At 39.6% G+C, this 11682-nt stretch overlaps 1 protein-coding gene across 1 annotated transcript; it reads left to right on the top strand.

Annotated features, from left to right (window-relative positions):
- Positions 1-450: 450 nt before the first annotated feature.
- Positions 451-7217, top strand: TMEM208 (transmembrane protein 208). The gene is made up of 6 exons (XM_072422393.1): positions 451-514; positions 1477-1572; positions 1772-1831; positions 4373-4509; positions 5561-5645; positions 6561-7217. The coding sequence occupies exons 1-6, from the start codon at positions 509-511 to the stop codon at positions 6699-6701; spliced, it is 525 nt and encodes a 174-aa protein (XP_072278494.1). The 5' UTR covers positions 451-508; the 3' UTR covers positions 6702-7217.
- Positions 7218-11682: the final 4465 nt, after the last annotated feature.

Raw genomic sequence — 11682 nt, 5'->3', positions numbered from 1 at the left:
TTTTCAGTTCAAAATTAGCGCCAACATATTGTGAAGTACTGTACATTAAACAGAAATCAATGGAAGGAAAAGAGAATGTATTAAAATACATAAAGAGGTTCTTTTACCAAATGTTCATTAAATGTTTAAAGCTTTGCTTCAACACTGAACTTCTATAATTAGCCAGACAGTCAGCATTTTCAGAAGCAGCAAACTTCATATTTCACTCGACACAGAACTCATTTTTATTCCTTTATTCCCTCTGTGAGATGAAAGAAAAATAGAATGGTAAATTATTGGTTGTCATAGTGACAATGTGCAAATTGAAACAATCGGTTAGATAACAAGTGTCCCCCTAGTAAGGCTGTAACTTCAAACATGCAACGCAAATCCATAATATCAGCCGGATGTACGTCACCAGAGTGTGGGCGGAAGAGTCGAATACGTTTGCCAATACATTTTTTGGCAGATTACGTCATCTGGAGCGCCGGAAGTTCAGCGTGTGCTGAGCTGGAGATGAGCTGTAGTTATGGCGGTAAGTAAAATGAACGATTACAATGAGGAGTTATAAAGTGGGACATTCAACAGCGCCATCTTTATTGTGGGCAGTCTGAATTGACCTCCTCACATTCCTGGCTACTCTTCTTTACTAACCACTCTATACCTCACTGACCACTCATCCTTACTAACCACTGTATCCCTTCACTGACCACTCCTACTTACTACCCACTGTTTCCCTCACTGCCCACTACTATTTACCAACCACTGTATCTCATATTGACCACTCCTAATTACTAACCACCGTATCTCCTACTGACCTTTTTTACCTACTAACCACAATATCCCTCACTGACCATTCCTACTTACTAACCACTCTATACCTCACTGACCACTCCTACTTACTAACCACTGTATCCCCTCACTGACCCCTCTGTTTACTAACCACTCTATACCTTCCTACTTACTAACCACTCTATACCTCACTGGCCACTCCTACTTACTAACCACTGTATCCCCTCACTGACCCCTCTGTTTACTAACCACTGTATACCTCACTGACCACTCATCCTTACTAACCACTGTATCTGTCGCTGACTGCTCCTTCTTATTAACCACTGTATACCTCACTGACCACTCATCCTTACTAACCACTGTATGCCTTACTGATTGCACACCACATGTAGTAATGTGATACAAATGGTGGTTTCCTGACTAGCTGTAACTTGTGTTCTTTTTGCATATACATAACAATTCTATATTAGATCCTAAATCTGTGCATAGCTGCTAATATGTAAATGAGGCAGTTACTGAAGCAGACCGCTGGTATGATGTATGTGCACCCTCTCTGCACACAGCTACTGCTTGCCCAATGTTCTTCATGTGCCTGGCTGTGAATTGCAGATGGGGTTTGGTAGTGAACTCTGCATCTGGTGGGGCTGATTGCCCAGTAGAAGAAAAATCTGAAATATGTTACTGTTCTGTCATTTCTCTTTACAGCCTAAAGGAAAAGTTGGCACAAAGGGGAAAAAGCAGATTTATGAGGAGAACAAGGAGACGCTGAGTTTTTATCTACGTATCATTCTGGGGGCCACTGTGAGTTTTCTGAGGCCCCACACCTTCCAATCTGCATCTAGGATTTCATAATCTATGCTGTCTGTGATCAATTTGTATTTATAATTTTAATGTCTTTGCATTACGGGGTGATATGCGGGGTCAGGGTTATTAAAATGGTGAATAGTGCTGTGACCAATAATTCATTCTGTGAATATCTGTCATGCTTCTCTCTTATTAGGCTTTGTATGGAGCTGTCAGTCTGGTGATCTTTTACAGTTCATCCACCTTCTGGAGTTGGGTAAGTTATCTCTGATAATGCAGCTGTGATGATCCAATGTGATCACTCTCCCGTGTTTGAGGTCAGAGGAGGGTCACACAAAATGATATGTGATCTCTCTTCAAGATATTAGATCTGGGGAATGTTGCATGTGATTGCATGCGATCTCTCTCTGATATTTCAGGGGTATATTTCCTATAAGTCACCTATAATCAGAAATGATCTTTCTTCAATATTTTGGGTCTGGGGAGGGTCACACAAGGTTAAAAATGATTGCTTTGTGATAGGTCAGGTCCCAAGAGGGTCACACTAGATTCCATGTGATCTTTTCAGTTCCAAAGAAGGGTACAGGAAATTGTACAATGGATATAAAAAAGGTACACACACCTGTTAAAATGTCCGTTTTTTTTGTGATGTAAAAAATGAGACCACAGTAATTCATTTCCTAAATTTTTCCCATCTTTGTTGAAGCACTTTTTAATTTATTTCTAGCATTCACTCTTCTTGGGTACAACTTGTCATCAATTAAAGCGACTCCCTTTAACTCAAAATAAAGTTCAGCTGTCCTAGTAGGATTTCCCTAACATTTAACAGCTTACAAAGCATCAAAGAGATTTAATTTTTGAAAGGTATCAGTCAGGAGAAGGGTAATAAAAGTTTCTACAGCTTTGGATATACCATAAAACACAGTGAGGACAGTCATCAAAAAGTAGAGAAAAGATGGGACAACAGTGACTTTGCAAGGAACGGGACATCCTTCAGAAATAGATAAAAATACAAGTGGAAAATGAATCAGAGAGGCTGCCAAGAGATTAACCGCAATACCGAGGAAGCCGCAAGAATTCCTAGCAAGTACTAGTTGTGTACTTCATGTTACAACAATCTCCCTTATTCTCCATATGTCTGGGACTAAAGTTGCAAGACAGAAACCTTTTGTTACAAAGAAAAGCATCCAGACCTGGGTAAAACTTGCAAATAAAAATACACCAAGTCCTCCTGGAGCATGTGGGAAATGTGTTACGGTCTAATAAAACCAAGGTTAAATTCTTTGGCCACAACTCCATAAGGTATATTTGGCGCAAAAGAACACCTTCTGCATGGTGAAACGTGATGGTGTCAGTATCATGCTTTGGTCTTGCTTTTCTTCAGCTGGAACTGGAGCATTAGTCAGGGTGGCAGGACTTATGAATAATTCCAAATACCAGTCCTTTGATGCCCAAAACCTGCTAGGTGACTGCTAGAAAGATGAAGAGGAATTTCAACTTTCAACATCACAACGACCTCATACATCCAAATAAATTAATGGCTTCACCAGAAGAAAATCTTGTAATGGCGCAGCCAGAGCCCAGACCTAAATCCAATAGAAAATTTCTGGGGTGACCTGAAAAGTACAAAAGAGATACTTTTTTATTCTTACATATTTGAAGCATTTTTTCCATGGAAAAATCAAGATGTGCCATGATGATAGACCTCTACAAAAGAATACTGAATACTCCAACTAAATAAAAATGTGCTTTAACAAAGTCTTAGTTTAGGGTGTGCACACTTATGCAACTAGCTTATTATATGTTTTTTTGCTCCTAACACATTTGTTTGTTTGTTTTTTTTCATTGTACAGGTTATGGGTCACTTTAAATGTGGGAAAAGTTTTAAAACTATTGATTGTGGCCTAATTTGTTTACATCAGGAAAACATTGCATGTTTATAGGGATATTTACACTTTTTATATCTACTCTAATAATAATAATAATAATATTTTTATGACCTCTCAGGTCCAGTGATAGTCGAACATTGTTGGAATTGACCTTTTTTAAAATTTCAGGTCAACAATATAATAAATGAGCTCTTCCATATTTTGCTCATATTGGTCATATTTTGTCAGGGAGCATCACACAAAATCATATGTGATCTCTCTTTAGCATTTAAAGTCTGGGAAGAGCTTGGGTATTTTTCAGGGATTCTGTTACGTGATATCGGTTATGTGTTTACTTTGACTAAATCTATTATAATCTAGTTTGATTGGTTTGTCAACATACACAGAGACATTGCAGGAAACATCCTTTCCCCCTTTCTACGCCCCCTCGTGTCATTTCTGGTACTGGATATGTCTCCTCCCCCCTATATTGGACACATAAAAATGACTAATGTTTTGTTGGGATTGTATTGTATAGATCTGACTTTTTGTGCCGTTTCCCTCTCTAGTATTATTATAGTATTACCTTGTGAGACATGGGTCTTATGCTATCCTATGCCATAAGGTTGAGATTACCATGGCTGTTTTCCTGTATCCTCTGTTTTTGTGTTCCCTTACCCAATTTTTCCTGTTCGTTGTGTTTGTAAATTTTATTTATTTTTTTAAACTTTCTAAAGTCTGAGGAAAGTCACTTAAATCAAATTTGAGCATTGATTCAATATATCCAGGGAGTTTCATGCAAAATAGGATGTGATCTCTGTCCTGTATCTCAGGTCCTGGGAAGGTCACAGAAGATTGTATTTGTGCTTTCAAATATTTCAAGTCTAGGGAAAGTAACCCTAAATAACATCTTCCCTCTCCTTGTGTAGGCTTTTCTGGTCTTCAGTGGGGTTGTGTATGTGGTAGCATATCGCTCCATGAGAGGAATGGCCCAAGCGTCCTTCTCAGAAGATGGTGCCTTGCTTGATGGAGGAATTGATCTGAACATGGAGCAAGGGATGGCTGAGTGAGTAACCTTCCACCCATTAAATATTGTTTACATTAAAGGTAATAGCTGATATATTATATATGACTATTCATATTTGCTATACTTTGTACTATAAGGACTTTTAGAATCATATCTTTATACTCATCATAATAGACCCCTTAGTGCAGGGGTCGTCAAACTCCGGCCTTTGGGCCAGATACGGTCTAGCTGGTAGTTCGTTCTGGCCTATCGCCCCCCTGGTCAATCCGACCTAATTGCCGGCGGATCAGCCAGGGGGCGTTAGGAACTACCAGAGCCGGAGCCGCCTCCCTGCTATGGCTCCCCTATTTATTACTGCTTGCGTTGATACTTCCTCTGCTGCGGTAAATAGGGAACGCCCCCTAAAGGGAAATCCCTTTGCAATGCATACGGAGGAGAGAGATTTCACTTCAGGGGGCGGCCCCTGGTGGTGGGCGGAGCCATTAGGGCGGGACTCATAGAGTCCGGCCTAGTGTGCTCCCGCCCACCCCTGAAATGGCTGGAAGCCCACCCATGAATACTCTGGAAGACCTCTGACATTAAGCTGAGGACCCATAGGTTTGCTGAGTGGCTTTGGATTCCTCCTTTTTCCTGCTGTGGTCAATCCTTTTGAGTTAACTTTGTCTAAAGAATGTAGTTTATCCTAAGATAATTTTTGTTTGTGGATGGATCTTTCTCTCACTAGATCAGTTTTCTAACCTCTGCAGAGTCTCATTATTCATCCTAAATTCCAGTTTGCCACCTTCACAGAGTTTCTGTTCTCTTCCTTTCTCATGTGGTATGCCTCCTCAACCCAGTGCCATATGCTCTGTCCATAGGGTATCAGTACTTGCATAATATTGTACATGTAGTCTTTTCTGATCAGGTTTATTTTTTAATATATTTTCTTACCTCCTTTTACATCATTTTTAACATTTTAGTAAGTTGTTGGGAATGTGCTACTCTACAGTGAATAAAGATTGAATTATTACATGTACAATGTTATTAGGACTTGATTGTCACTACACAGTTCATTCTCCCGTTGTTATATATGCTCATGCTTCTTTTGTAGACACCTGAAGGATGTGGTGCTGCTAACGGCCATTGTGCAGGTTCTGAGCTGCTTCTCTCTGTATGTCTGGTACTTCTGGCTGCTGGTGAGTATTTTCATATTCTGACCTTGTTTTTACGCCATGGGTGTTTATAGAGATCAATAAATGAATCATTGTTGAGTCACTATTTCATAACACAGTGTCTGCTTTTACCTTTTGCTAAAACCCTTTTATGTGTTCAAAGTGATGGCCGGCACTTTTTATCACTATGAAATTCTACAGCTTATGATCTAAGCCTTATTCCTTGCTATGATACATCCTTCCAATTCTTAGGATCAATAAAAGGTTGAGGCAATAATGCATCTCTGAGGGTTGGGGGCAGTGATACATCCCCATGGTCCTTAAGATAAGTAAATTAGGCTTAAGAAATGGGATCTATTTGCAAATCCCTGCATAGCTGCTAAAGTCACTAATATTTAGAACTTACAACCCTTACTCTACACCTATTATTAATGAAAGCACCTCTACAGCCGATAGAGGAGCTCTAATTAGAGTTGACTTAGATTTAATTAGTGTACCCTTGGTGGCGGTGTCTTGGAAAAGTTGCCTTAGTCACAGACTGAATGTTACTCTGTCCCCTGCTGCAATGCTTCCCCTTTGCCACTTTGCACTGAATTTAAGGAATTAGAAAAGCTTAACGGATACGTAATATGTATAAATGTATCTGGGATCAACATAAAGATTTGTGAAGTTACCTTTTTATCCTATGAATGTTATGATAGAGAAGGGGACATCAGCTTTGTGTAGAGTAGGAGCACCTCTATCTAATGTAAGAATTGTGCTTATGAAAGTGTGGTGGACAGGACTCGATTTTCATCAGTGTGTTATGTAGTGTTTCTAAAATACTAGTAACTAGTAATATATTGAAGTAGAGTCATTACAATCATTATAGTAACTAATAGAAGTTAAATCATTACAAAGACTTGCAAGTCTTACTAGTTTTACTTTCTTGTAATTTAGGCTCCTGGACGGGCTCTCTACCTACTCTGGGTAAATGTACTTGGCCCCTGGTTTACAGCGGATTCCTCATCCACTGCTCCACAAGAACAAAATGAAAAACGCCAGAGACGCCAGGAAAGAAGACAGATGAAACGTTTCTAATACCATAATGGAAGAGATGTATTTTTCAAATGACTCTGCTGCTGCTTTCTGATCTGGGACCTGGAGCTGTTCTGGAAACAGATGATGTTATCTGTATACTGTAAACAATAAATATACTATGTGAGGCTCTTCTGTAATGATTGCTCAGATCTATTGCAATGTCTTATGTCAGATAACAAGAAGGCCCCTATCGAACTTTACCTGCTCCAGCCCTGCAGGTAACTTATTGGTCTGGTTGACCTGGGACAAAAGTTGCCTGTGTGACTCTGCTAATTGTAATAACCCTTCAATAGCAGCCACCCCATTGTGCTTTATAAAGCTAAGATTTTAAGTGTAAACACTCACATCTATGATACACAATGCAAGAAATCATGGCACATGTAGTTTTCTTTTGGGATGGAAGATGACATTGTGGCCGCTTTTCTGCCCTCTAGTGTTCATGTAGAAATTGTGAAATCCAGCAGCAGTCTTTATTGACTACTTTTCCAAAATAAAAACATATTTTTTAAAAATTTATATGACTTGTGTAATGCATGTGGGTTTTTTTTATTATTTCTTAATTTGAAGACCACAAAATGTTTTTTATTAATACCTCCAGTAATCTTGGAAGTGTTTATCTACGTTAAATATAGTCATACTCCTATTTGTATTTCACTGTTTTTATTGAACATTTTATACAGAAAAAAAAAGAACTGAACAATGTTAGGCAATAAAATAAATTATTTGTAGACACAACAAAGTGAACAATAAAATACAGGGCCCTGGTGAATTGATGAACAACCATATGGGAACAACTGCTGTGCAGTAAGGAGAGCATAGAGGGGTGCCACTTGCTCGTCCTCTCTACTCCTGTCTCAGTTGAACATATTTATTAATCTGTCACTGGGAAACTTTCATGAATGCTCACTTCCAGTAACTTGTCACAGTGCTTAAGTCAGCAAACTTACTACTACACCATCTATTAACTCCATCTGTGTATAAGTGCAAGCGTAGCGCTATACCACAGACAACTCCATTTTATAAGACTGCATGTTTACTACTTCATTAAATTTGGCTCTACCTGTGTATGACTTCTGGCTTAGCTCTACACCATGGATAACTCAACTTGTGTAAGGCTATATACTTCAGATGATTGTTGCCTGACAAACAGTTTTGAAAATTGAATGTGTACAGCGGTCCCCCCAAAACTGTTGATCAATATGTTGTGGCATATTGGTAATCAACTGATTGGAAATAACCATTGTGCTTTCTTATAAAAAAACTAAAAAAAAACTATAAACTTGCTGGAAGGAGTTTCTCATTAAAGCTGAAACTGCCTTTGCTTCTTCAGATATCCTCTGTATGGGATTTTTGATTATGTATTTAATGTTGTGTGCAATATATGTAAGCACAGAATGGTGACCTGACATGCATTATTTAACATTTGCACTCATCCATCACATGAGGACGTGTCGTCTGGTGATTTGGGAAAAACACGGCTCAGTAAATCCTATCTTGTCCCTCTCATTCTCCATCCAGTTCTTAAGTTTAAAATTGTTAGTACTTCTGTTTTTCTATTTGTAGTTATTTTTTTCCATTGTAGAATGTTTGACCAGCAAAAAGAAGCATGCTCCCAGTCATCCTTTTGCAATCTATTGGTGGTAGCCATCCCTGCACTGTACAAACATGTAGTATATAATGTGTCCACTTAACTGAAATTTTCATTGTGCTGCCTGGTCAATTCAAAGGCAAATACCCAGAGCAGTGGCCATGGGCAGTACATGTCGTATATAGCCCATTGGGTCACTGACATCTCCAAACAGTAGGATCTAATATCACCACGTAGAATGGTCAGTAGGATGATGCCCAACCTTGGCTCTTCTTATGCTTTTTCTCCTCTGATTGACTCTGATTTTTTGGCCAGGTTTAAGTGAGTCTGCCTGGATATAGCATTATTTTTTGCATTCGATTAACACTTTGTTTCCAATTTAATTGTTGTTATATCTGTAAGATCTCTTGACAAATTTTTTTTTGAATGATGCTAGTGTGGCAGACACCCAGTGGGAGGGAGAGGGGATAAGGGTGGATAAGGGGGGGGGGGGGGGGGGGGGGTTTTTTTTTTTTTTTTTTTAGAAAGGGGGGGGGGGGGGGGGGGGGGGGGGGGGGGGGGGGGGGGGGGGGGGGGGTATTTTTCTATTTCTTTTAATGTTTGTTTATTTTTATTTTCACTTTTATATATTCTTGGAAGTGTTTTTTAAATATATTTCTTAGTCCTGTTCATCTTCCCATAGTGAAAATGTAACCCCAAAATTATAAAATGGCAACACAAGGCCTTTTCCCCACAATGTGGCCCAGTGTTGTTTGGTTCTATGGGTGAAGCTTTTATGAAATCCAGAAACCCCTTTAATTCACCTCTTTACACAAACCTAGCATAGAAACATTCTGTATTATAAATAAAGAATTTTTAAACAGAGCATGCTGTTTTTTCCCCTAGGTACTTAACCCTTTCATGGAATGGAGAATGCTGGCTGATTTAGCCAACCCCTGTTATATGAATTGTTGCCTGAAATTTCCTGTGCTATTGATTTCAATGGTATTAGAGTTTACTTACGAAAATAACCAACACTAGGTCAATTCTTAGGTATAAATTTAGGTTAAAAAAAGACATAAGTGAATCAAATTTAACCACTAGGGAAATAAATATATCCCAGCTAAAACCCTATAGATATAGGTGATCCGAGGAACTGTCAGCGAACCATAAAAGAGGCTACTCGGACTACCATAAATAAATAATGACCACCTTACAACAAACCTGATTAATAATATTTTAGTACCCCAGTCATCACTCTATAATACCTGAGTAATAAAAAAATACTGGAAAACATTGTTTTATAACACTCCTTCTTATCACCCTATAAAGGTTCGTAACGTTGTTCCTAAACTATATAATCCTCCCCAACAAAATCACATTTTCCTTTTAAAGGAATGCATTGTGTTACTTTAGGCTTTTTCATTTGGACTTTGAAAGTGAGCCCTCTAGTGGTTAGATAACAGGATTGCCAGTGTGGTTTGTGAGATGACACCCTCTGGTGGTTGGATACCAAGAGGTTTGATTTTAGGATTGGCAGGGTGAATTGTGAGAGGGTGCCCTGTGGTGTTGGAATACTAGAACTGACAGATTTTTATTTTAAGACGGAACCATCCGATGTTAGGAAAACAGAATTGTCAGTGTATATTGTTACATAGAGCCATCTAGGGGTTGGATAACAATATTGTCAGTGTGTAATTGTGCATGGAGATCATATTTGCCGTGTTGTTTTGTAAAATGGCACCATCTGTTAGTCGGATACAGAGATTGCAAGTGTGCATTATGAAAAGGTGCCATCTAGTGGTTGAATACCGGGATTACTGTGACTCGGCGGCCTCTTGTGGTTGGAGGTAAAAAACTACCAGGATGAACGAGAGCCCCATGATGGTTGGAGTCCAGGAGTCAGTTTGCTGTGTGGAAGAGGGCCCCCCTGGTGTGTGGAGGCTAGTACTGCCAGAATACAGTACCTGGCAAGTAGAGATCACTCCGCCTGAGTATAGTCCCGGTTTCGCGTGAGAAAAATAACAGAAGAGCGTGAGGTGAGGTAAGTGACCACAAATGGTGGCGACTAATTGCTACTCTGACTAAAACGTAGGGGGAACACGGAATCCCTAATTAGACCCAAATCCTGACAGAAATGTTGTAGTGTTAGTAAGATTCTGACAAAAAATGAATTATTACAATTGTAACAAAAATGGTTTTCCACGAAAAAAGGGCCCATGATTGTTCTCCTGACTGAATATTTTTGAAAATATTGATATTCTAACATAAAAGTGTGGTTGTTAGTAATATTCTGACAGCAATATTGTACAATTATTGCAATTGTGACATAAATGTGGGTGTTTTATTGTTTTTCTGACAGAAATTGTGTGGTATTATTGCAGGTTTGACAGATATGTATGGTTATGTAGTTATGTAGGGTTGTTCTTTTATTGTAGGGGGGGGGGTACTTTTATTTTACAAAAAGTGTCCAGTGGGGGACGAGCCCTTTGGCGACTGAAGCACCGGTTTGTCATGTTATTTTTGTAGAAAATTATTTCCAGGCTATAAAGTTCATTTCTGTAAATGTGTGACAGTGGCCTTTACTGTTTATAGGACAGGAAATGCTAAAAAAGAGTAGGGCAAAGGAGTAAGAATTATGTTTTAGGGTGAAAAGATTTGGGGGACAGGGGTTAAGGTATAGAGTTAAGCTTGGGGTTATGGTTGATGTTAAGGGTTGGAGTTAAAAGTTTAGTTTTATGGTTTGTTTTAAGGGTTAGTGAAATGGGGTTAGAGGGTTAGCGGTAAGGGATAGAGTGAGGGGGTTAGGCTTGGTTTGGGGTTAGGGCTAAAGCATTTATGGGTCAGAGGTTTTAGGTTAGGGGTTAGGATTTGGGGTTAAGAGTTAGGGGGTTAGGGTTAGAGGATTAGGGGTTAGGGTTGGGGTTGGGGGTTAGGGTAAGTGTTAAGGGTTAGGGTGTGGGGGTTAGGGTTATGGGTTAGGTTTAGGGGGTTAGGGGTTAGGTATAGGGTTAGGGTTGGGGTTAGGGTTTGGGGTTGGAGGGTTAGGGTTAGAGGGTTAGGGGTTAGGAGTTAGGGTATAGGGTTAGGGGGTTAGTATTAGGGGTTAGGGCTAGGGGTTAGGGGTAGGGTTTAGGGTTTGGGTTAGGGGGTTAGGGGTTATAGTTAGGGGGTTAGGGTATAGGATTAGGGGTTAGGGTTAGGGGATTAGGGGTTAGGGTTAGGGGTTAAGGTTAGGGGTAGGGCTAGTGGTTAGGGGTTATGGTTAGGTGGTTAGGGGTTAGGGTTGGGGTTAGGGTATAGTATTAGGGGTTAGCGGGTTAGGGGATTAGGGGTTAGGGGTTAGGTTTAGGAGTTAGGGTTAGGGGTTAGGTTTAGGGGTTAGGGTTAGGGTTAGGGGTTAGGGTTAGGGTT

This window comes from Pyxicephalus adspersus, chromosome 9 (genome assembly GCF_032062135.1).
Source record: "Pyxicephalus adspersus chromosome 9, UCB_Pads_2.0, whole genome shotgun sequence".
Classification (NCBI taxonomy): Eukaryota; Metazoa; Chordata; class Amphibia; order Anura; family Pyxicephalidae; genus Pyxicephalus; species Pyxicephalus adspersus.
Note: the sequence above shows the minus strand (reverse complement) of the source record. Positions and strands in the feature narration are given on the sequence as shown.

Bases quoted from the DNA above. Each gene is read 5' to 3' on its own strand.
- TMEM208 (XM_072422393.1), top strand. The intron at 4,510-5,560 runs GTGAGTAACCTT...CTTCTTTTGTAG, and splicing joins ATGGAGCAAGGGATGGCTGA to ACACCTGAAGGATGTGGTGC. The intron at 5,646-6,560 runs GTGAGTATTTTC...CTTGTAATTTAG, and splicing joins TCTGGTACTTCTGGCTGCTG to GCTCCTGGACGGGCTCTCTA.